General features: G+C 45.3%; 1 protein-coding gene across 2 annotated transcripts in view; it reads left to right on the forward strand.

Moving 5' to 3' along the window:
- The window catches only part of REXO1 (RNA exonuclease 1 homolog), a 99,838-nt gene that overhangs the window by 37,198 nt on the left and 35,951 nt on the right, over window positions 1-26,689 (forward strand). For both annotated transcript variants that reach the window (XR_010983997.2, XM_068112672.2), the window contains exons 5-8: window positions 9,267-9,364; window positions 14,851-14,988; window positions 15,244-15,379; window positions 16,447-16,569. Coding sequence is in view for 1 of the 2 variants with exons in the window: in XM_068112672.2 (XP_067968773.2) it covers window positions 9,267-9,364; window positions 14,851-14,988; window positions 15,244-15,379; window positions 16,447-16,569 (495 nt within the window). In the remaining variant the exon portion in view is untranslated. The remainder of the gene's footprint in view (window positions 1-9,266; window positions 9,365-14,850; window positions 14,989-15,243; window positions 15,380-16,446; window positions 16,570-26,689) is intronic.

The raw sequence follows: 26,689 nt of genomic DNA on the forward strand, positions 1-26,689 counted from the left end.
GTTTTTTTTGCTGTTTGTTTTGTTTGTTTTTTGTGTTTTGTGTTTGTTTTTGTGCAAAATGCTGTTTGTTTTTTGAAGAAGCTTTCATCCGCAGCTCTATGGAATACTGCTCTCCCCTCTGGTCTGGTGCTCCTGCCTCACACCTAGCTCGTCTTCACGCTGTTGAAACCAAAGCGTTCAGAATCATTGGAATCTCCCGCGATGAAGCTAACTCCAAGGGCCTTTCACTCACTCACCGCAGGCAGGTTGGTGGTCTTTCCGTCTTCTACCGATTCCTCTCTGGCCTTGCCCCCCCAGCTCTCTCTGGGCTCTGTCCCCCAAATATTCCTACAGGTCGCACAAGATCTGCCTGCAACTCTCTTATGGTTAAACTGCCAAAATCAAGACTTTCTGCTCACCTTCACTCCTTCATTCCTCTTTTCTCTTGCCTCTGGAACAAACTCCCTCACTCTCTTCAATCCCACTCCACCCTCCAGGTCTTTAAAACAGCTGTTCACCACCATCTCTTATCCTCCCCCATCCAAAACCTTGATCTTTTCTACCCCCGCTAATTTCGGTCCCCTTGTGTTTTATACCTCTCCCCCCCCCCCCTTCCCACGCCTCCTCCCCCCAAGCCCTCTCCCTTCCACACTTCTCCCTGCTCTCAAATGTTTGTGGTTGTGTGCTGCCCCTTCTCTCCCCATCTTGTCTTCCGCTCCCTATTTTTGTATATTTTGTTTGTCTGGTTGATTTGTTTGTGAAATAAATGTTAGCTCTTTCACGAGCCTCGATTCAGTATACAAAAAAACAAACAAACAAAAAAAAACATTGCTTCAGAAAAAGAAATATTACTTCAATGTTCCCTTAACAACAAGAACAACAACACAGTCACTTCGGAGAAATAAGCTGTTCAGAGCCCGAAGGCCAAAAGCCTGAGGCCAATACATGCTATGTCCTTAAGGCCCGTGACTGCTATCGGCTGCAACCTTTGGATAGATATAATTATATATATACAGTGACGTGAAAAAGTAAGTACACCCCATGTAAAGTTTTGACTTTTTCAACATATTTCAACATACAGCTATTGGATCTTCATTTCAACAATATGGATAGATAAAGGTGATATAATATAACAAATATCATGAAACATTTACATTTTGTAGTCCATTGTATAATTTAAATAAACATAAATGCAAATTTCGCATGTGGAAAAAGTAAGTACACCCTTGGCTCTAAGAGGTGGTATTGCCCCCTTTGGCAGAAACAACTTCAAGTAGGCGTTTCTTATAACTGTCTACCAGTCTCTGACATCGACTGGGAGAAATTTTTGCCCACTCCTCCATGCAGAATTCTTTCAGCTGTGTGATGATTGAGGGGTTTCTTGCATGCACAGCTCGTTTCAAATCCCCCACAACATCTCGATGGGATTTAGATCTGGGCTTTGACTTGGCCATTCCAGAACGCTCCATTTCTTTCTTTTCAGCCATTCCTTGGTGGATTTACTGGTATGTTTAGGGTCATTGTCATGTTGCAAGGTCCACCTTCGGTTGAGCTTCAACTTTCCGACAGATGGCCTCACATTATCCTCAAGCACCCTCTGGTAAAATGAAGAATTCATAGTGGATTATATGATGGTGAGCTGCCCAGGCCCTGATGCAGCAAAGCTGCCTCAAACCATAATATTTCCACCACCATGCTTTACAGTTGGTATCCGGTTCTTGTGGTCAAATGCTGTCTTTGGTTTTCGCCAAACATGTCTTCTGGTACTGTGGCGAAATAGCTCTACCTTTGACTCATCTGTCCAGAGCACATTGTTCCAGAAGTGCTGGTCTTTGCCTAGGTGTTTATTGCCAAACTTTTGTCTTGCCCTGATGTTCTTTCTGGACAGTAAAGGTTTCCTCCTGGCACACCTCCCATATAGATCAAATTTGTGCAGCCTCTTTCTAATGGTAGACTCGTGCACTTTGCCATCAACAGTGGCAACAGCTACCTGTAGGTCCCGTGATGACATTCTGGGGTTCCTTGAGACCTCTTTCAGCATCTTGCGGTCTGCTCTCGGGCTGAACTTGCTGGGGCGGCCTGGCCTGAACAAGTTGGCAGTTGTTTGGAATCTTCTCCACTTGTAGGTGATCTTCCGGGCAGTCGGATGATTGATTTCAAATTGTTTGGAGATCTTTTTAAATCCCTTCCCAGACTCGTAGGCATCTATAACCTTCTTTCTGAAGGCCTCAGAGAGCTCTTTTGATCTAGGCATGGTGACGCTGCACACTTCAACAACAAAGAGCAAACCAAACTAAATGTCTGAGGTTTAAATAAGACAGGTTCCTCCAAGATCCTCTCTAACGATGTTCTTAATCATTTGCACCTGAGCTGGTGCACCTGATTCTAATTTTAGTAATTTGAAGTAGTGATAAATGTTGGGGTGTACTTACTTTTTCCACATGTGAAATTTGCATATATGTTTATTTAAATTATACAATGGACTACAAAATGTAAATGTTTCATGATATTTGTTATATTATATCACCTTTATCTATCAATATTGTTGAAATGAAGATCAAATAGCTGTATGTTGAAATATGTTGAAAAAGTCAAAACTTTACATGGGGTGTACTTACTTTTTCACGTGACTGTATGTATGTATGTATGTATGTATTGTCGCACTATTGCCCTCGGTTAAGACCGGGAATCGCGGATGGCCAGAACGAGCTTTAACTCCGAGGCGACGATCAATGACTGGTTTGGCTATATAAGCACGGGGGAAGAAGGAAGAAGAAGAAGCGGCGAGAGCTCTTACCTCACGGCCCGCGCACGCCAGCGTCTTCAACCTGCAAGCTGATTAAACTTACACGAACACAGGATTTTGAATAGAAAATAAAATAATAAAAGGGTTTATTTAGAACAACTATCGGGACAGGGAAACGCGATGATCAAAACTAGAACCGAGGTGGGACGTCCCCACTCAGACTTCGGATACAAAACAACGGCATGAATAATAAAATAAACGTGTCGTTTTATTTTTGAATGCACGTCTTATCTCAGTCTGGCAGTGTCAGGGATCGTCTGGCTCGATTGCGTCGTCCGACGCAACTCCGGTCGGCGGGAAGTAAGGCCTCGATGCCCCCCCGTTCGCACACTGCTAGGCCACCGAGCCATTCGCTCGCCCTGGTCTCGCCCTGGTATCGCCCGCTCCAGTGGCAAGCCTTGCTCGCTTTGTGAATGCCAGGGAGGAGAATCGATGGCGCTACAATGTTGCTCCAACAGGTAATTCGTGGTTCGCAAAAGGAAGGTGCAACCGGGAACGAAAGGCAAAGCAGAAGGGAGGTCTGGGCAGGAACGAAGCCAAAGCAAGAAGGGCAAAATGTCGGCGAGCCAGTTGTTTTGTTGCTCGTGATCTGACGTCAGTTCTCTTCCTCTGCCAATCAGTGCTTCCCTTCCTTGTGACCTTTCGTGCCTTTTCACGTCACCGGGCCTTCTGCTTCAATTAGTGCGTCGTTTCTTGGTGGTGGTTTTGCGCCTTCCGCACTGATTGGCCGAATGTTCGCGCCTTCCGCACTGATTGGCCCGAGGTGTCATCGGACGGTGGCCAATCAGTGTGCCGCTCCTTCACCTTTCTTACCCCCAATCACGGGGAAGCTTTTTGTCCCTTTCACGACCAATCACATGTTCTCCTGGGCATGGCTCCCAGCCTGCCTGGTATGATGTTTGTCGCCATGGTGGCGTACTGCGCGGCCGCTGCCTGTTGGTTTCTCCCGTCAGTCATGTTAAGGGGGGGAATTTAATTAGTGTGTGCACTAAGGGCCTATCTAAGTGTCTCTAAGAGTGCCTTGCCATAAGGGACAAAGGAATGATCACCAGGTCTGACACACAGGGGAATTATCTTAGTCCCTAGAACTATTTATCAGACCCCATTCCTCGTAATGGGGACGAACACACACCTTGATCCGACAAACCGGGCTAAACACAGAACTTATTGCAGGTGAGATTCTCTAGCATGACAGACGAAGCATGATACCTATTCAGATCTACCTAAATCTATATATGTCTACCCCAAAATTCATAACAGTATGTATGTATGTATGTATGTATGTTTGATAATCCTCTGTTTACACTGAAGGGAAAACTTAAATGGAAGGCATAACAATTGTGAATACTGTATAGCGTATGGCTAGGGCTGACCCTAGCAGAAACATGGCGGCCGAGGCCAGCTGTGCAGCCAATTGTCGTAAAGAAGTCCTTTGATGGTCCGCCCACCGATTTACTAATACATACATACATACATACATACTTATGTCGGTGGGGTAGAGTGATATGTAGAGTCAGGTAGATCTGTATAGGTCATGTGCTTCGATTATCGTGATAGGGAACCCCACATGTAATTTTGTTTAGGCGGTTTGGTCGGATTAAGCTTGTATATTTGTGGTCATACGAGGATGGCCTTGTGCTAATTATCGTAGGGATTACGTTAATTCCCCTGTGTGTAAGACATTGTGACTTATCCTTTGTCCCTTATGGCACTACAGCAATAGTCACTAGTCAGGCCTTAAAGCACCACACATACTAATTAAATTCCCCCCCACAATAAAACTCACCGGAAGTGCAGGCAGGCAGCGCCCACTCATTGCGCCAACATGGCGATAAAACATTGTTCAGGCCGACTTGGGCCATGCCCACCTAGCGACGGATTGGTCGAGGGGTTTGATGGGAGATCACACCAATGGTAGGGAGGGCCAATCGGCAGGCAGCTGAAGCCCAGAGGCAAGAAGGAGTCAGCTGATTGGCCAAGGGGAGATGATAAAAAGGGAGTGCGTCCGACATGTTCTCTCTCTCTGTGCTCTTGCGTTGGACCCTCTCTTACTTTCTGACTGTCGCTGGCCCTCCAATCTTGCCTTCTGTTGGTTCCCTTGTGCTTCTCCCTTGCGGTCTTGTGCTTGGACCGACCGTGTCGAAGATGCCACCAGCAGATGTGCAGAGGCAACGGAAAGAGCCGCAGCCTGGGAACTGCGGTTCTCCGAGCGGACGATGTGTACAAGGGCGGCTTGCCGCTGAAGCGTGATGAAGCAGGGGCGAGCGAGACTTCCAGTGAGGCCTGGCAGCACGCGAACAAGGGCGCGTCGAGGCCTACTTCCCGCCAATGACCGGGCGGTTCCTGCCAACAGACCGGACAAGCCGACAAACCCCGACGAGACCCCGAGTGGTTGAGCTAAGCCCACACACACACAGCACGTTTATTTTCATTTAAATTCTCCCCTCGTGTGTGTTATAAGTCTGGTGTGGGGACGTCCCAATTTAGGACATTAATTATCCGGCCATAAAAATATTGCCTCAAACAGGGAACCATGATTGTTATGGGGCCCGCAAGGCTAACCCCCGCTCCAGCGGGGAAAATGGCCTTAAAACGATCATTCATTCATTCATTCAATTATCACGCGTTTTATTTTATACTATCGGCATCCGTGGCAATAAAGCCTTGTATTATTTTCACTCCACATTTTAAATCCGGTTTTCGTTTGAGTTACTTTTTGCAGGCTTTGAAGACTGCCTGGCGAGATCGCGTCAGGTCAAAGCTTCCAGCTTCTTCTTTTTCTTTTTCCACCCGCGCATATATAGTGAAATCTGTATTTGGGCATCGCCTTTGGAGTTAAAGCTGGCTTTGGCTATCCCTGATTTCCCCGGTATAAACCAAGGGGGAGTCACGCGACAATACATACATAGGCTGTCGAAACATCCAATCAAAAAAATCACAGTTCCGCTATTTCGTATATGCCTGGTGCCCTTCCCTTCATCCTTTTCAGTACTGTCACACCTCCTCCTCCGTGATCTCGACCAGCTCCACTTTCCCCTCTACATAGCACAGTAGCCCCAGCTCTCACCATTGCTTCCTCCGCAATTCAACAGCTCCTCCAAATATTCTTCCCACCCCTTAAATTTAAATACCCCCTCCCCCCCCACCCCACCCATTCCTTCTGTGTTAATAATATCCTTTCTGCTTTCCTCTTTTGCCTATACAGGTGCAGCATTCCCACTTCCGATTGTCTTCCTCTATCCTAATTCTTCTCGTTCCTCTTCCAAACCTCCTTCTTTTCCTCTGTCCACCATACCTGGTTTCTGTTCCTCAAGAATGCACCTTTTCCTGACGTCCTTCCACACAAAACTTCTGCAATTCCCCTAAACGCCTCTCCGTACTTCTTCCATTCCTCCTGCAAATCTTCCACTTCCTCGCTAAGTTGCTCATACCTGGCCCTCATGCTCTCCTTGTACTCTACGACGATATTGCACCTATCCTTCCCCACCTAATAATCTTCCGACCCCTGCTCTTAACCTCCCATATTTTCTTAATCCATACCACAAACACCACAGGCTTGTGCTTGGTGGTAACACGCTCTCCCGGCACTGCTTTACAATCCTTAACCCTCCACAACTGTTGTTTCCTTACCACCAGCAAATCCAGTTATTTTCTATGCTTCACTCCTATAGGTAATGTTGTGGCTTTCCCGCTTTTGATAGCATTATGGTGATGAAGTTGTAACGTACGTTTTCTTTATATTTTCCACTGCTGTTGTTCTGCAAAAGTAACTATAACTTTACTTGTTTAATCAGATAATTGGGTTGACATGAGAATGTGCAAGGAAGATAAGCTACGTGGACACATGGAGTCATCTTATGCCCTTCTCTTAAATATATGAACAAGTTTCACCACGATGAAAGTTGTAATATAACTTTGTTTTGTCTCACTTTGCTCCATCATGAGCAAGTTTACACAAAGATCACTGTTAAGAAAATGTGTATAAATGTACTTTAAAAGATCTTTGAAGTAACAGCTTGATTCTCCGGTTCCAACCTCTTATTCTCCCAAAACCTGAAGGGGACTTGGTAAAATGCTACCAATTGAAGTTATGTTTAAAGTTAATTTTGTTCAGAGATCTGGCACATCAAATATTATCTCGATTTCTCACTTTTTTGTAGGAGCTGAAATCTCTTTATTTAGTGTGTTCATGCCTTTGATCTTTGTTGCAAATGGGTTCCTTCCAGCTTGGTATTTAGAATTTTCGAGCTGCCGTGAATATTTTTCCTTGGAAAATGTACATTTGCAGTTAGTAGCATCTGTTGTATTGCTTCGTTTTTTCCTTTGTATTTTGGTTCATTTCGCAGAAAAGTATTATAATATGCCTCTAATTTTCGTAACAGGGCTGACAGGATGGCCTAGACCGAGAGGTACGCACACTCACTTCTAAGCTGTCGAGCCTGGATTCGTATCCCGATCCAGCTATAAATTGTCATCCGGGTGTTTCACAGGCAGGGTGATCCATCAATGTTTGTGCCATCCCTTGGATGGAAGTTAAACAGGCATCTCGTGTGCCAGCACTCCATGGTGGACTTTAAACATCCCATGGTGTCCTTCGTGAAGAGTACGCCAGTGACCGCTGGCACCATGGCCAAATTCCTGCCCTAACCTGCAGAGGGCGATGCATCAGCGGCACAGCCATGCCATCAGCCTATGATGCTAACTGGTAGCCTTGTGTTTTTTTTTGTTTTTTTTGTATACTGAATCGAGGCTCGTGAAAGAGCTAACATTTACTTCACAAACAAATCGACCAGACAAACAAAATACACAAAAAGAGGGAGCGGAAGACAAGATGGGGAGAAAAGGGGAAGCACACAAACACAACATCCAAGAGCAGGGAGATGTGTGGAAGGGAGAGGGCCCGGGGGGAGGAGGCATGGGAAGGGGGAGGGGAGGGGGGGGGAGGGAGAAGTATAAAGCACAAGGACACCAAGGACTTCCAGGACAGAAGTTAGTATTTCAAAAAGTGGAGTTGGGGTGAAATTAGCGGGGGTAGAAAAGATCAAGGTTTTGGATGGGGGAAGATAAGAGATGGTGGTGAACAGCTGTTTTAAAGACTTGGAGGGTGGAGTGGGATTGAAGAGAGTGAGGGAGTTTGTTCCAGAGGCGGGAGAAAAGAGGAGTGAAGGTGAGCAGAGAGTCTTGATTTTGGCAGTTTAACCAAAAGAGGGTTGCAGGCAGATCTTGTGTGACCTGTAGGAATATTTGCGGGACAGAGCCCAGAGAGAGCTGGGGGGGCAAGGCCAGAGAGGAGTCGGTAGAAGACGGAAAGACCACCAACCTGCCTGCGGTGAGTGAGTGAGAGGCCCTTGGAGTTAGCTTCATCGTGGGAGATTCCAATGATTCTGAATGCTTTGGTTTCAACAGCGCGAAGGCGAGCTAGGTGTGAGGCAGGAGCACCAGCCCAGAGGGGAGAGCAGTATTCCATTGAGCTGTTGTGCATACAAACAAAGAAGGAAAAATAAAGGGCGTGTGGTGTCGTGTGTGTATATATGTATATATATATATATATGTATATATATATATATATATATATATATATATATATATATATATGTATATATATATATGTATATATATATATATATGTATATATATGTATATATATATATATATATGTATATATATATATATCTATATATATATATGTATATATATATATATCTATATATATATATGTATATATATATATATCTATATATATATATGTATATATATATATATCTATATATATATATGTATATATATATATATCTATATATATATATATATGTATATATATCTATATATATATATATATATATATATATATATATATATATATATATATATATATATATATATACATATATATATATATATACACACACATACACACATTCCTTTTTTTTTTTTTCAGGACTCAACTTTAACGGTTGTCCGACTGTCCAGGACAGGCAATTTTATCTACCAGTGAAAACCTCAAATCTGTCCAGAAGACAGATCAATTCTACCACCCAGATGTTAAGTAAACTTGACATATCTTAACCTCTGTTCCTTTCCGTGTAAACCCACAGTGATTAGCAGCATCTAAAAGTATCTTTTTAGACCTGATCAGTCCTAAATGCTGGTGAAAACCTCAAATAAATATAATGGTATCTCCCCACATGCTCACAGCACAAATCGTTGGAAGGGTGCAATAGTTTACTGGACAGGTAAAATAAAAAACCTACCTGTCCCGGGAACAGGCTGGGAAAACAAAGTTAATGTTGAGCCCTGTTTTTGCATGCATGTTATTTAGGGGGGCATCTTGTGATGAAGTGATGCTTTCTGTTTCCCAGTCCAAGTTTGTTTGATGCACATGAGATGTCCGTTGACATTGTTGATGTTGTTGTTCGTTAAGCTGGAAGCGCAGGGCAGAAAAATGCACTTGCTGGATGGTTTGCGGTGTTTATGTCCCCAGGAACATCGTCAGCAGGCCAAGGCTATACAAATGCAGCAATGCTGTGCAAGACGACCATTGCACCCCAAAAGCGCATGGCTCACATTCCCAGCCCGATGGTATGTGCACAGGCAGAATAACCAGGCAATGAGGGTGATATTCAGATATATCCTCTGTTGTATGATATAGCTAGTTGCAATACATTTTCACAAAAATTCACACCAGTCCTCACACTTTCCACTTTGTCTTGTTGTGTTGCATCTGTATTGTTGTCCACCTGTTTTCCCATTAGCCCCCAGTCTGTCCGTTGACACTTCACTCTCTGTTGTTGAGCATGCGTGATACGTATTTTATGCAATGAGCTGCACAACTTTATTTTTGTTCTGGCAATGAAGTCCAGCAATTGCAACCATTAAGGAGTGAGAAGGGAAACGACAGAACAACAAATTCCACTACCTAGGGCACACATACATATATATATATATATACACAGATATATATATTTTGATGTATTTTATATATACAGACTTGGCATTTAATATGGAATTTTTTTTTTTCTTGACTTGGGTTTACTTTCTTAACTCAGTATATCAATCTGGTGAGTTTCTTTTACACTTTGGTGATTTATTTGTTAAAAGAACCATGTCACTGATTGTCTGTCGCAGCAAGAAGTCAACAACAGGATTATATCACAGATGGCGTGACAAAATGTAAGGACAGGTACATTTGACGATTGGCTTCACAGTCGGGTATACAAGGGTTGTTGTTGCGTTCTGTATTCGTGGAAAACAACTGCTGCACGTCTCCAAAAGTTATTGCCGCTTCCTCTGGAGATGGTCCGTCAACTCGACAATGCTGTTTGTCATGGAGTGGTGACTTTACGAAATTACGGCATGAAACGGCGTGCTATTGCTCGGCAGTATGGCATCACTCAAGGTCAGGTGTCAAAGATCCTGAAACGAAATGCTCAGAGGGGTGTCCCTACTCCAATACCGAGGCCAGGACATCCCCGCAGAACCACAAGGAGGGATGATCGCCAGCTGCACCGGTTAGTCTGCAATGGCCGTACCAAGTCAGCTAATCGGCTTAGGGCTGAGTGGCAGCAACTGACAAATGTGCCTGTATCCAGAAGGCGAGTCAACCAACGACTGGTTCAAGCAGGCTATCGTGCCAGGTATCCCCTGAGAAAGCCACGCCTGACCAGACAACACCGCCAGCGCCGATTGCCGTGGGCCAGAGAGCACCGTCAATGGCAGCCAGGACACTGGAATCACGTGATCTTCAGTGACGAGTCTAGATTTCTGGTCTATCGTTAAGATGGCCGCGTCTGAGTGCGCAGACAAGTGCATGAAGCCTACAACAAAGATTGTATAGTGCCAAGAGTCCAAGCTGGAGGTGGTGGGGTGACCGTTTGGGCTGCTTTTTCATGCAGGGGGCAAAACTGACCTGGTTGTTCTGAATGGAAACCTGAACCAGTTCAAGTACAGGGCCATTCTGGAAGAAACATTGCTTCCATTTGCTCGTGCAGCCTTTCGAGGAAACTTTGTCTTCCAAGATGACAATGCACGGCCTCATCGTGCTCGCATGATCCAACACTTTCTTGCTGACCGTGCTGTAGAGCATATGAAGTGGCCTGCCATGTCCCCGGATATGAATCCGATAGAGAACTTGTGGGCAGAATTAACACGTCAAATCGACCACTTGGACCAGCAGCCGACCTCTGTGCGTGAATTGCAGCAGGCTATTGTCACTGCATGGCAAGCGATTCCTGTCCAAACCTTGGCAAATCTAGTGAACAGCATGCCTCAACGTGTACGTGCTCTCCTGAATGCTCGTGGGGGTTACACGAAGTACTGAACTGTAATTTTACTGTCCGTAATCCCAGTCGTAATTTAACTTTTTTCTTGTTAAAATTTTTTTTGGCGAATGTGCAAAATAAAGAGATACTTCTGGAAAACGTACAGAAGTTTAACACAGTACTGTCTATGAATTGAGTTCGATATCAGTTTACATCACTTTCAAGGATCAATTTATTTGTTTCGAAATGTCAAATGTGGTTTTTGTTTCTTTTAAAGGTTACATTAACAAAATCTAGAATAATTTCAACATAATTCCAATGAACTTTTGGTTCTAAGACATCTTGAAGAGTAAGTTCACCCCCACAAAAAAAATATTCCATATTAAATGCCAAGTCTGTGTATATATATATAGTCACGTGAAAAAGTAAGCACACCCCATGCAAAGTTTTGACTTTTTCAACATATTTCAACATACAGCTATTTGTTCTTCATTTCAACAATATTGACAGATAAAGGTGATATAATATAACAAATATCATGAAACATTTACATTTTGTAGTCCATTGTATAATTTAAATAAACATAAATGCAAATTTCGCATGTGGAAAAAGTAAGTACACCCTTGGCTCTAAAGGTGGTATTGCCCCCTTTGGCAGAAACAACCTCAAGTAGGCGTTTCTTATAACTGTCTACCAGTCTCTGACATCGACTGGGAGAAATTTTTGCCCACTCCTCCATGCAGAATTCTTTCAGCTGTGCGATGTTTGAGGGGTTTCTTGCATGCACAGCTCGTTTCAAATCCCCCCACAACATCTCGATGGGATTTAGATCCGGGCTTTGACTTGGCCATTCCAGAACCCTCCATTTCTCTCTTTTCAGCCATTCCTTGGTGGATTTACTGGTATGTTTAAGGTCATTATCAGGTTGCAAGGTCCACCTTCGGTTGAGCTTCAACTTCTCCGACAGATGGCCTCACATTATCCTCAAGCACCCTCTGGTACAATGAATAATTCATTGTGGATTCTATGATGGTGAGCTGCCCAGGCCCTGCCCCAAACCATAATATTTCCACCACCATGCTTTACAGTTGGTATCAGGTTCTTGTGGTCAAATGCTGTCTTTGGTTTTCGCCAAACATGTCTTCTGGTACATGTACCAAATAGCTCTACCTTTGACTCATCTGTCCAGAGCACATTGTTCCAGAAGTGCTGGTCTTTGCCTAGGTGTTCATTGGCAAACTTTAGTCTTGCCCTGATGTTCTTTCTGGACAGCAAAGGTTTCCTCCTGGCATACCTCCCATGTAGATCAAATTTGTGCAGCCTCTTTCTAATGGGAGACACGTGCACTTTGACATCAACAGTGGCAAGAGCTACCTGTAGGTCCCGTGATGATGTTCTGGAGTTCTTAGAGACTTCTTTCAGCATCTTGCGGTCTGCTCTCGGGCTGAACTTGCTGGGGCGGCCTGGCCTGAAGAAGTTGGCAGTTGTTTGGAATCTTCTCCACTTGTAGATGATCTTCCGGACAGTCGATTGATTGATTTCAAATTGTTTGGAGATCTTTTTAAATCCCTTCCCAGACTCGTAGGCATCTATAACCCTCTTTCTGAAGGCCTCAGAGAGCTCTTTTGATCTCTGCATGGTGATGCCGCACACTTCAACAACAAAGAGCAAACCAAACCAAATGTCTGAGTTTTAAATAAGACAGGTTCCTCCAAGATCCTCCCTAACGATGTTCTCATCATTTGCACCTGAGCTGATGCACCTGATTCTAATTTGAGGTATTTGAAGTAGTGATAAATGTAGGGGTGTACTTAATTTTTTCACATGCAAAATTTGCATTTATGTTTATTTAAATTATACAATGGACTACAAAATGTAAATGTTTCATGATATTTGTTATATTATATCACCTTTATCTGTCAATATTGTTGAAATGAAGATCAAATAACTGTATGTTGAAATATGTTGAAAAAGTCAAAACTTTACATGGGGTGTACTTACTTTTTCACATGTGTATTATATATATATATGTATATATATATATATATATATATATATATATATATATATATATATATTTATATATATATATATATATATATATATATATTTATTTATTTATATTGTTACGTTTGTGGGAATGTCGGTCATTTGGGAGGTGTGTTGCATAGGGGTGTCAGTTCGGTTGTGGTTCCCCAAATAGGACCTTTTCGCATTTATTTTTTCCTTTTTCTTAAAGTTTACCTCATACCGACTCCCTTTACGCCACGTGATTTTGACTGTTGGTGGTGTTGCACAAAAACAGCTTTGTGAAGGATTCAACCCTTTTTCTGAGAAGCAAATAAAAGGGCAGGAAAAGGGAAAGGAAGAAGAAACACAGCCGGCATGGAGGCCTTGCTGATTTACCGTTTCCTGGACTTTGTGAAGCAGATTTACAAGGATCTAGCAAAAGTAGTGTGCCTGAAGAAGTCGAAGTTCCTCGGAAACCAAAAGCTGTTCCAGAAGCAAGAAAGTGGGGGAGAAGGACAGAGGGAAGAAGAAGAGCGGCTCTTGGCAGGGTGGTGAAAACGTGATCCTTGCTCGTGGAGGTTAATGAAAGGAGAGGGGGATTGCAGAACGTTGGTGAACCTTGGTTCACGCCAAGCCCGCTCTGACGAACGTTGATTAAGCTGCTCTTCAAACAGGCCTGGACCCCATTCCATCCCCATCCTCAAATCACATTTTAAATTTAATTCCCTGCGATTATTATTTTATTACTTTGCTTACCTTCCCTTCCCTGGGTTAGATGGAGTGTTGTGTGTGGATGTTGTGTCGGCTTTTTATATCAGTTGTATGTGGCCTGTGTTAATTGTTTCAGTCTGTCATTATTAATTAATTAAGTCTGTCATACTTGTACTTGTATGATTTGATTATTGTATCGTTTTGCATTATTTGAAGTAAATTGATTGTATTTCATTTTGTTTGATTGACCTTTTTTTCGGATCGGTTTGCAAGCTCCCCTGAGCTGACAGTGTGGCAGTTTAAACTCCTTGCACTAAACCAAAAGTTCCAGCTTCCAAAAACCGCTCAGCCAGCTTGCGGCCTCGGCCCGGCGGGTTGGGGATAGGACTTGGGGGCGCTGACATTAGTCACCCGATAACACACTTAGTCGGGAGTGACGTTTGGGACTCAGGTCCTCATCCTCGACGCCCGTAACAATATATATATTTTATATAAAACGAGTTGGAAAACCGGATTGAACGATTTATTACAAAACTTGGAAATCAAAATAACAAACCAAACCTAGAAATTTGAAATTTATTGCGAAGACTTTATGAATTATGCTTTCATATGCCTATTACAGTTTTCTTTTCTCGGGTGTGCGTCCAAACTTATTAAGTTCAAAGTTGCATAAGGACTCACACCCTCACGCACCATTGATTTCATTGTGTTATTCTGAGAGTCTGTTGATGTGACTTCCAAATGCCACTTTTGGGAGGAGGTTAACAGCTGACAGTTTGGCTCACTGTCACTATTATAATTGTGAGCATGGTGTAGCTGTGTATTCGTTGCTGTTGACTTGTATTATTAGCTGCGTCAGATGTACTGCCAAAATTCAGAGCTATAAGGCATAGTTGATCGAAACCTCAATTGTTTGGTACTCAACTGATTACCAATTCAGCCACTTAGAGCGCAAGTTCTGAAACTCCACTCTTGCCTCACATTAGTTGGTTTTGATTGTTGTTGATAATTGTGCAGATTTGGCTATAATTTTCAGGCCAGGCTTCAATCCCTTATTCCTCTGTTTCTTGCTCTGGTGGTGCCCAGAGACAAAACCTGAAGCACCCAATCATTGTGCCTGATAGCACTGCCAGAGTGCCCGTCGTGGTTCGTCAGCGATACCTGAACACCTTTATTGACGAGTTCCTCAAGCAGAAAGTTCCAGAACATGAGGCTTTTGACAAGGTGAGGTAAACCTTTCTGCACTCTTATGGAGAATTTGATAATATTGAGAAAATAATAATAGGTAATAAACTCTTTTCTGAACCTCTGTTTTATAAAGATGATGCATTTGTCAGAAACCATTTCCTGAAAGTTTATCCTTTGACGTTTTAAAAAATAAATGGAGAAATTGTAACAGGAAAAGTATTGGCATAGATGACGAAACTACGAGAGTAGACAAAAGCAGTGCTTTATAATGAAGCGAATTTTTGTGCCCAGGGATTGTCAGAGGAGAAAACTGTGTACGAGCGCAGCACGAGTAAGGCAATATATCTGAACGTGGCTGTAAACACACTGAAGAAGCTGCGCTCCCGGGCTGCCCCAACTCGTACAATGCCTGCCGGCAGTAAGTTAGGTATGGATAATGAATCATTGAACACAAGATGCGGATAGCTTATTTGTTTGCTTGCTCAATATCTATCTGTTATCTCAATATCTATCTGCTCAATAGCTAACCGCCGCTCTTGCAGGGAAAATGGCCTTAAAATGCATGTTGTTGTTGTTGTTGCTCAATATCTATCTGTCTGCTCTGGTTCGATTCCTGGGAGAGTTTGACTTTCCTAAAAGCTGTCGTTCTGATGTCAAGTCTAGTTATGGGGGGGTTGCTGCATTTCAGAGCTCATTGTCCTTCCAATAGGACATAAAGCTGGCTCTCTCTCTCTCTCAACTGATTTGTGGTTGGAGTTGTTAACATATCCCATTGTATCTTTCGAAAGGGTAGGCCATATTGTTCTGGGACCATAGTCAAGCAGTTTGCGTGGGGGGTTAGCTGTATAAATATCACCACCTGCAGTTGGTATGGAGTGATGGGGTGTGAACATGTGGGCCAAATGGCCATTTAGCTGTACCTTAATTATCCTGTGATGTGAGCTGCAATGATGAAAGCTGTGGTGCAGTTATAGACGGGACCATTCCTCCACCTTTGTATTCCCTGTGTGAAACACTATGCTGTACCTGCATACACACCTTGACCTTCATATTTCTCAGGGATGAGCTTTATTAAATACTTTGGCATCGACAGTCTATCAACGGGTCCCTTTTTGTCCCGACATCACCATTCACACCAGATGAAAAAAGAATGTGCCTGTTCTTGTGTGGGGGCAAAAGCATTCATGTTAATTTATTTATTTTGGGTGGGGGCTAGGGTATGTTGGGATGCTCATGGTTGTTCCTACACAAATGATTCCATGGTTGGTGTTGACACTTGTTTTATGTCAATTACCACCAATCTCAATGCACTTGGCAGTGTGGTCACTTTCCTTTGTAGTCCTTTGATCAAATTTTCAACTGTAAATTAAAGGCAAGAGCATCAGCTGGTTATGTTGTTCTTATTTTATTTATATCAATTTATTTTTGTTTATCACACTGCCTTCTCACTCCCTTTTATCGTTCTTGTTTTTTCCCAACACATTTTGGGTGCAGGGGCTTGCATGCCACGACATTATCTATCCCATGAAGCTGTACTTGGAGGGAAGGCTGCAGCTCAAACGAGTTTCACAATAAATCGTTCGGGTCGGGGCAAGCCAGTGGAAGATGATCTCAGTGGTGAGTTTTTTTTTTTTTATCCCATCGTTCTTCCATGACATTGTCCGATACTAAATCTCCACCTTTTGTCTATTAATAAAAAAAAACGTTTTGGTCTTGTTTTTTTCCTTCAAATAAGAAATTTTAACTGAAGACTTGAGTTTGTATTTGGCTTTACTTCAATATTGTATGCAGAGTAGGATGGATAAAGAAGTGTGTAGATCGGATTGGCGTCATTTTTTTTTTTTTTTTTTTTTTGTATACTGAATCGAGGCTCGTGAAAGAGCTAACATTTATTTCACAAACAAATCAACCAGACAAACAAAATATACAAAAAGAGGGAGCGGAAGACAAGATGGGGAGAGAAGGGGAAGCACACAACCACTGAGGGTTTTGGGGAATTTTTTTTTTAACCTGCAGGGTATATTTTGTTGGCGATATATTGTCATGTATGTAGTATATATTGTATGTATATATTGTCGCGTGGCAGAGGACACTTGTTGCTAACAGGTCGTGCAGCTACTGCTGTAGTGAAATGTAATCTGTGCCTTGCTGCCTCGTCGAGTTAGGGGGTTCGATCTGTATTTATTCGGTGTTTAGTTTGGAAACATATAAACTATCAGCAGTATGTTGTCCTGATCAGCTCACAAGGGCGAAATCTAGATTGACATCTCTGACTTCATCTGCAGTGCATTCAGAAAGTATACAGACCTCTTCACTTTTTTCACATTTTGTTATGTTGCAGCCTTATGCTGAAATCGTTTAAATTCATTTTTTCCCTCATCAATCTACACTCAATACCCCATAATGACAAAAAGAAAACAGGATTTTAGAAAGTTTTGCAAATTTATTAAAAAGAAAAAACAGAAATATCACATTGACATCAGTATTCAGACCCTTTGCTATGACACTTGAAATTTAGCTCAGTTGCCTCCCATTTCTATTGATCATCTTTGAGATGTTTCTACCCCTTGATTGGAGTCCACCTGTGGTAAATTCAATTGATTGGACATGATTTGGAAAGGCACACACCTGTCACCTGTCTATATAAGGTCTCACAGCTGACAATGCATATCAGAGCAAAAACCAAGCCATGAGGTTGAAGGAACTGCCTGCAGAGCTCAGAGACAGGATTGTGTCGAGGCACAGATCTGGGGAAGCCTACAAAAAAATGTTCTGCTGCATGCAAGGTTCCCAAGAGCACAGTGGCCTCCATAATTCTTAAATGGAAGAAGTTTGGAACAACCAGGACTCTTCCTTGAGCTGGCCGCCCGGCCAAACTGAGCAATCGGGGGAGAAGGGCCTTGGAAGGAGAGGCTTCCGTCTGGCCACTCTGCCATAAATCCCAGATCGGTGGAGTGTTGCAGTGATGGTTGTCCTTCTGGAAGTTTCTCCCATCTCCACACAGGATCTCTCGAGCTCAGCCAGAGTGACCATCGGGTTCTTGGTCACCTCTCTTACCAAGGCCCTTCTCCCCCGATTGCTCAATTTGGCCGGGCGGGCAGCTCGAGGAAGAGTCCTTCGAAGAAGAGTCCTCGTAAGAATTATGGAGGCCACTCTTTTCTGTCTTCTACCGACTCCTCTCCGGCCTTGCTCCCCCAGCTCTCTCTGTGCTCTGTCCCCCAAATATTCCTACAGGTCGCACAAGATCTGCCAGCAACCCCCTTATGGTTAAACTGCCAAAATCTAGGCTCTCTGCTCACCTACACTCTTTCATTCCTCTTTTCTCCCGCCTCTGGAACAAACTCCCCCACTCTCTTCAATCCCACTCCTCCCTCCAGGTCTTTAAAACAGCTGTTCACCACCATCTCTTATCTTCCCCCATCCAAAACCTTGATCTTTTCTACTCCTGCTAATTCGCCCCAGATCCACTTTTTTTGAAATTCCAACTTCTTGAATTTCTTGTGACTTTAGAGCTTTAATCTCAGTCTGCAGACTTGAGTACCATACTGATGCCTCCTTGTTGGTGTCATATCATAGGGTCGATGTGCATTTTGGTTAAAAAAAAAAAAAAAAAAAAAAAAATATATATATAAATGTATATACAGTGAAACCTTGACTGACGAGTTTAATTCGTTCTGTGACCGAGCTCGTAACTCAATTTGCTCGTTTCTCAAATTAAATTTCCCCATTAAAATGAATTGAAATGCTATTAATCCATTCCAGCCCCCCAAAAACCACACCAATTTTTTTTGTTACGTGTTTTTAAATAAGAAAAATGTACTTTATAAATAACAAATAATGTATAAACAAGCACGACCTCGTCGTGCTTGTTTTAATCTTGCAGTCAATCTTGCAAAGTTTAATCTTTAAAAGTTTAATCTTGTTTAATCTTGCAGTCTTTGCAAGTTTAATTGCTTGTTTAATCTTTGCAAGTTTAATCTTGTTTAATCTTGCAGTCTTTGCAAGTTTAATTGCTTGTTTAATCTTTGCAAGTTTAATCTTGCAAAGCGGCTTAATCTTGCAGTCACCACTCGCATTCGCGCACAGTGCAAGGGTTAACCTATCCTTCATGGGTTTGTGGCCTGGCATGCTCTTCTCCTCTGCCGTTATATACGTCCTCCTCGGCATCTTTTTCCAGAAGAGCCCTGTCTCGTCACAGTTGAAGATTTGCTGGGGGATGTATCCTTCGGCTTCTATCAGTTCGGCAAAAGTTATAATAAAATCTTCAGCTGCCTTCACATCCGAGCTTGCTGCCTCACCATGCCTGACGACGGAGTGAATGCCGGTCCTCTTCTTAAAATTATCAAACCATCCCCGACTGCCTTTGAATGACTCTTCCGATGCCTCGTCCGTTGATGTTCCCGCCGTCTGCTGCACCAAATCCCCGTAAATGTCTCGTGCCTTCTCACAGATGATGCTCTCGGTCACGGTATCTCCTGCGAGCTGCTTCTCCGTCAACCACACAAACAACAACTTCTCCATCTCTTTATGGACGGAGGTCCGGAGCTTTGAAATAATCTTAACGCCCTTGGCTGGCGTTATAGCCTTTATCGACTCCTCCTGCTTCAAAATCGTACATATCGTAGAAGTACTACGATCGTACTGCCTCGCCAAGTCGACAACACGCACACCTCGCTCATGTTTTTCGACGATTACGTGTTTTCTATCCAAGCACATCATCCTTTTGTCCTTGTTTTATATCATCCTTGTTTTATATCCAAGCGAAAACAAAGCAACAGCGATACGGCAGAGATGCTTGCACGGCAAGATAACCACGTGAACTGAACGCTCGCTTGGCCACCTAGTGGCGGGTGGCGTAAGCTCGCTCGCTCGTAACTCAGATCTCGGCTCGCATCACAAAGCAAAAAATCGACCGAGCGACGGCTCGTATCTCGGAAAACTCGTAAGTTGGTGCACTCGTAAGTCAAGGTTTCACTGTATATGTATATATATATATTGTTACGGACACGGGAGACGGCTCTCCTGTTAGCAAGGGGTGTTTAGACCTTTGTCCTGTTAAGCTGGCCGTCTCCCCGGTCCTGGAACTATCCCGCTTCTCCGTGGGGTGAGATTGGCCGAGGTGATTGGTCAAGGGAGTTCCGCCAACCTCTCCACGAAGCCGGTGGATAGCCCCGTTCGAAACCACGGACAAGATGTTATTTGCCGAGCGGGTTAGCAGCCCGCGGTTCGAACCATTAGCAAGTACGATTAAACCCGATTCCTATGCGTTGGCCAAATCGTGCCACAGGTGTTCAATGATGGAAATCACAAGGACGATCAGACGAGGAAGAAGAATAAGAAGGCAAAAGTAGGAAATAACAGGATTTATTAACCAATTATGTACAAGTCAAAGAAACCAAGGAGAAGGAAAGAAAACGAAAGCAATTTACAGAAGAAGAAGAAGACACAGTGCAATTCTACTAATACAAGCTTAACTTATTCCCAGGGACAAGACACACAAAACAAACTCACGTACACAAAAGGATGGAATGGCAGGAATGGGTGGAGGGATGAGAAGGTTCAGGTCCGTGCAAACGGCAGGGCTGGAGGTGACAGCTCCGACTCCTCTCACTCTGGTTCACAGAACGGGCGACAGGGAGATCCGAGGACCGCGGCACGTCGAGGTTCGCGTGCCCGCACTTGTTGTTCTTCAGAGTGCTGGTTGGTATCGCGAGCAGGGCGTGCCGATTCTCATTCGCCTTGTGCTCCTTGGTTATGCCCTTTCCTCTCCAGAACTCACTCTCCCCTCTGGCCCCTTACGCATCTCTCGTCCTTCCCACCTCTCTTGAAGCAGTCCCTCAAATGAACTCTCTGAACTGAACTCCGGTCGACTGCTCTGGGGGGCTCCGCGCGACGGGTTATATAACCACGCCCATGGAACTTTCGCGAACCTCCTCGAACGCTCTCTCTCCGCCCTCTCAGGCCAAACCCCTCATCCTTGGTTGGTTGATCGGGGCTGGCTCACTCCTCCTTCCGATGACGAGGTGCAGACACGCCTTTCTTCCCCGAGTTAGAGCACGCCGTAATGGAGGGCAAATGCAGTTGGCAATTGAAAGGGGTGATGGTGATGCCAATAACCCCACCCAATGCAACAGTGGCGAACGCCGCGGTGCTGGCACTTTGGGAGGCCACGGCGATATTGTAGGGGATCTATCTTATTTGATCTGGTGCAATGCAGTGTCAATTAATGGGAAACAGAGCCTTAAACTAACATAGAATAAGAAATAACTATAGAGAGGTCTATGATTTTCTACGTGCATGCGATGGACTAACTAAAAGGACGACCTTTGATCTTTCACACAAAATGGAGGTATTTACAAGAATTACTATTTACAGAGGGTGATATTTACAAAAATTACAGGATTCTCAAATCCGTTACACTGCACCCTCATCCTCCAGGCACGTCCCGGGCCTATAAAACTTTAACTTAGTGTGGCACGTAGGTGTAATTCCCTCTACAATTAACCTGACCCTGAGTGTGACAGTTTTAAAACACAAATAAGTATGTCCCGCTGCTGCATTGCACCCTACCTAACAGATTCACACCCACAGGATAACCGAATTGCGGAACTGATTCACAAACTAAACATGTACGGTGGGGAGCATTATTTACAAGTGACGCTAATTGTATTTACACTGCAACCCAGGACCTGTGATTTTTCTTCTCGGGAACAAAAAGAATAAATCCTGGGGGAGGGGAGGAGACAGCATGCACTGCATCGACGCACCAGCACCAATAAAGAGCACCAAAACACCAAAGCACCATAAAGCACCATCCAGTGCTCATTTCACACATGTCCATACCAAAAAAAGAACAACCTGTTGACTGGGTTCTTGCTCTTTGGCTCCCTCTGCTGGCCGTTGTCGTTCTTGATGTTATCTTTCTTCGTGTTCTTCTTGCTTGCGGCCTATTTGCAATAATAAAAATGAAAAATGCACAAAACGTGTCCATTTCTATTTATTGCCCACAGGGGCCGACTATGGGTGGTTCACCTGTGGGCTTGGTGCCACCTCACCGAGGTCCGCAAGCAAGATCTTCCTCTGGCCAACCTGGCCGGTCCCAGCAGAGGGGCTGTGCCACAAAGCTTGTGGTCCATAAGTGGTGCTTGGCCACAGACTGTGGTCCATAAGTGGTGCGTGGATGCCGGCAGCTTGTTGCGGGGATTTGGGCACACAATGGCGGACTCCCGCACGCTCCCCTCAGTGCCCAGAGAGCACGATCCATGGGTCGGGGAAGGAAGACAGAGAGGGCAGGTTAGCGAGGGCTAAGGTCACAAGGGTACACATCAACGAAGGTAATGCAAGGTGAGGTGCGCCTGGAGACTGAGCGGAGAAAAGCTCGTCCCTATCGTACGTCACCCCACCCGTCACCTGTTTTACCCTTGCCCCTTACCCCCGTATTTACAAAATCTACACCCTTACCAATTCGTCACTAATGTCACGTCTTCCCCATATTTCCCCTATACCAAATTCGTCGCAATCCCACTAATCCAAAATTTGCCATCACCAATTCATCATCGATCCCTCTTAAGGAGGAAGAGATGGAACAACAACACAATGTCACATCCACGTCATGATGCGTCTTACATCCTCAAAACATTTGCACAAAAATAATAAAAACAAATCATGGCATGGTGTGGAGTTACGTCGCCTCAGGTGAGTGGATGCAGATGGTGCGAGGAGATTTCAATCCTATCTACCTTCTAAATGACATTAACACACTTTTCACTACTCGGGGTCTTTCCCTGCAAATCCATTGGCCATCTTACTCTATGCGGTTTTAAGAACCAAATTCCCATTGACCAAACTGTGGTGCTCAATCAATTTGGGGTCTCACTCCCCCGATTCAACTCCCTGTGCCTTCGCACAATTTCCGGGCTTAGTCGTGTGGCTCTCCCAGCAGGTCTACCCACCTGCACACCTCCACCACTGCAGATGCCTCCGAGCTTACCTGCTCCTTACCCTAACCTATCTACTGGGGAAGGCCCTCTGGCGCTCTCCCCACTCGGTGCCCCCTCTGGCACTGGGCTACCCAGGTCCGTCCTCCGGATCCTCGGGCCCCATCCACAACTCTACCGGCTCCCAGAGCCCACCTGCGGCCTCACCTGCCCGACATCCTAACAGTGGCGGAGTGCCCATTTAACTACACACACTAACAGGCCACACGCCCAGCCATTTCCACGTCACTAATGCACCCATCCGAACACCATTCTTCCACACGCACCACAGATGCCAATATCCAACCACAATTTACCTATACCCTCTACCTACTTTAAACTACCCTCCCCGGGTATTCGTGATGGGGTCCATCCTCCCCATACACTCCCTTCGCACCAACCACTACACTCCACATTTTCCACCATACTCACTCCACACCATCCATTCCATACTCCATATATTCCAGACCATTTATTCCATACAACCATGCTCCATACCTGTATTTGCACACCTGTGCCATCACACCTGGTGCTTCCTGCACCCTCCTTCCTCCAGGACCATTTGCTCAACACAACACACAATCACCATTACTCAGTCATACACTGCTCCATACACCTGTTCACTTGCACACCTGTGCAATCACACCTGGTGCCTCCTGCACCCTCCTTCCTCCCAGGCTTCTTCATTCAATACAATACACTCACCCACACTTTTCACAATACGCTACTGAATACACTTTTACACACACACACAGCATCATCTGATCTAACTACTCCCCTCTGAAACTTGCGCTTCCCAGTCGCCCCTTATACTATTGCGCTCCCTCGTCGTTATAATCCAACTACCCTACTCTCTACGTCCCCACTACAGGTATAATGTCGCTACTTAAATCAACAGTTACCTATGGTCAATCTTCTCTAGATCCCTATCATTTTATCCTAACCCTCCCGGGCTAGTTTTCACTGCCATAACCCCATAACTAGTGCTCATGTGCCCCGGGTGTGTGAGGGATGGCAGAGTTGCCATCCCACCACATCGGGCATGTCCCACTATAAATTTTGCCCATCCAATTTCCTGCAAATCAAAATTTGCCAATCACTGCCAATCATTTTACCAATCAATTTGCCAATCATTACTGCCAATCCTATTCACTATTTTCAATTTCGGATCCAAAACACTATTACCATCACAGTCCACTATATCTGAGCCTCTCTGTACGTCATTACCTCATTAAAACTCGGCTTCGCAAAGCCGAGCAATGAATTCGCGTGGTTTGGTCGCCTGCAGGTTGGGTCCGTCCGGCATTCACGATTCTGGGGAGGAGGCATGCTCGGGCCGAGGTTCCACAGCCCATCGCAGCGCGGATCCTTGCGGTCTCCGGCCCGATGGCACGATCCCGCCCGGCCGGAACACCCGCAACCACAAGGGGGCACCGTTCCGATCCCTCCTACCTGCCCTTGAACCGGACCGGTCGCCTTGCCCGGCAAAGCCCGGACTCGACCGTGTGAGGCGGGGCCAGGCCCGAATCGTGCACGACGCTTCGAAGAGAAGCGATGCAGCACCGATCCGCACCGAGCCTCGCATCCAACAAAGTGCACCGCGCCCCGAGTGCTTGCGTCGGCTATCCGTCGCCCTAAACTCTTCTCCGGTCCACGTCGATGCCTTACTCGCATATGCGACCCTTTTTACACTCACCAAGCCCGGCGTTCCACACACTCCGTCCATTCCACCACCGCACTCCCTGTTACACACCACACCTCTTGCGCACACTCGTTGTTCGCACACTTCGTTCCACACCTCTCCTCCGTTACGTCCTCAGTAACACTCACCATGGGCGTGCACTCTCGCATCCACCCACTCACACGCTTCAATGGGTTCTCCTGCACCCGCACCACAACCAACTCAGGTGTGCTTTCTCGCACACTCATCCCAAGCGTGCATCCTCGCACCCGTTCCTCCACCAACTCACTCTCCGGGTCAATCTCACCCTCGCACGTACACTCCGTATCGCTCTCACTCTCTGTGTCACACTCCCTACACTCCGACGTGCATTCCCGCTCGCACTCGGTTTTACTCCCACACTTTATAACACACTCACTCGCCGACGCACACTTTTTCCTCACACGAGTGCCATTCTTTCGTACACCATGCCCCACGGACCTCCCACAAACGCCGGGGTGCCATATCGACGCCAATCACACGACAATTCTCTTTGCGCCAAACACTTTGCCGAAAAACCTCTTAGCACCATATACAGCGCGACTCACCTTTGGGATCCTCTTCTCCACGCGCATCTGCAAATCTTTATAAGGATTAAGCACGGCATCAAGGTGTGAGCACGGACTTTGCACATTATCCATTCCTTCCTCCAATTCCCGGGCTACCTCCGTCGTCTTTTCAATTTCAACTATACCCATTATTTCTTTGTTCGCCTCGACGACCGTTGGCTTTAATAAAATTCCCTCTCCTACCTCGGTGGTCGCCGGCTTCCCTAAACCCCGGGTCGCGATCTCTATACCCGTCATTTTACCCGCGCTGTGCTCCGCCTCGCTCAACCAGCGCTTCTCGACCCGCTTTACCTCATCGCATACCCCTGGGACCTGCTCGCCCAACCTGCGGTCTCTGTCCCTCTCCGCTTCCCTTACCTCATATGTGGCTTGCCCCTTTGCCAACCCCTCATTAATTTCTTTGGCTTGGCCAATTATGCCCCCCAGTTTTTCCCCTAATCTGCTTCCGAATCCCTCCAATTTGCTTCCCAACTTGTTTCCTACTCCTCCCAATTTGTCGTTGAATCCCTCACATTTGTTATCTAAACCCTCAAATTTGGCTTCTAGCCCCCCGAATTGATTGCCCAACCGTTCACTGGTACCCCTCGCTTCGTCCCTCATTCTGCTTTCCATTCCCTCCATTTGGCTTCCCATTTCTGCCCTTGATTTGTCCCCCGACTTGGCCATAAGGGCCCTTATTTGCTCCATAAATAGGCCCCAGTCCATTGGTGGCGCGGCTGCGGTCACGGGCGCGGCGACATTTGGTGCCGCTGCAACCTCGTGCGCGAGGGCGCCATCTTGTGCGCCTGAACCCTCCGCAACCCAATGCGTATTGCGCTCCTCCATTACTCCCAAATTCTCCCCGGGGTCCTCGGTCGATTCTACCCCTTCTTCTATCTCCCCTGCCGGCATCCGGTCGCCTTGATTATCCATGGCACGATTTAAAATTTGGATGTTAAATAAAATTTCGACCGCTCGTAATTTCGAGTGCGCTTAGGCGCACTTCAGGTCCGAATCCCACTCCTGACACCAATTGTTACGGAGACGGGGGACGGCTCTCCCGTTAGCAAGGGGTGGTGAGCCCCTTGTCCTGTTAAGCTGGCAGTCTCCCCGGTCCTGGAACTATCCCGCTTCTTCGTGGGGTGAGATTGGCCGAGGTGATTGGTCAAGGGAGTCCCGTACACCTCCGCCAACCTCTCCACGAAGCCGGTGGATAGCCCCGTTCGAAACCACGGACAAGATGTTATTTGCCGAGCGGGTGAGCAGCCCGCGGTTCGAACCATTAGCAAGTACTATTAAACCTGATTCCTATGCGTTGGCCAAATCGTGCCACAGGTGTTCAATGATGGAAATCACAAGGACGATCGGACGAGGAAGAAGAAGAAGGCAAAAGTAGGAAATAACAGGATTTATTAACCAATTATGTACAAGTCAAAGAAACCAAGGAGAAGGAAAGAAAACGAAAGCAATTTACAGAAGAAGAAGAAGACACA

Source organism: Myxine glutinosa, chromosome 1 (genome assembly GCF_964187855.1).
Source record: "Myxine glutinosa chromosome 1, kmMyxGlut1.1, whole genome shotgun sequence".
NCBI classification, from domain to species: domain Eukaryota; kingdom Metazoa; phylum Chordata; class Myxini; order Myxiniformes; family Myxinidae; genus Myxine; species Myxine glutinosa.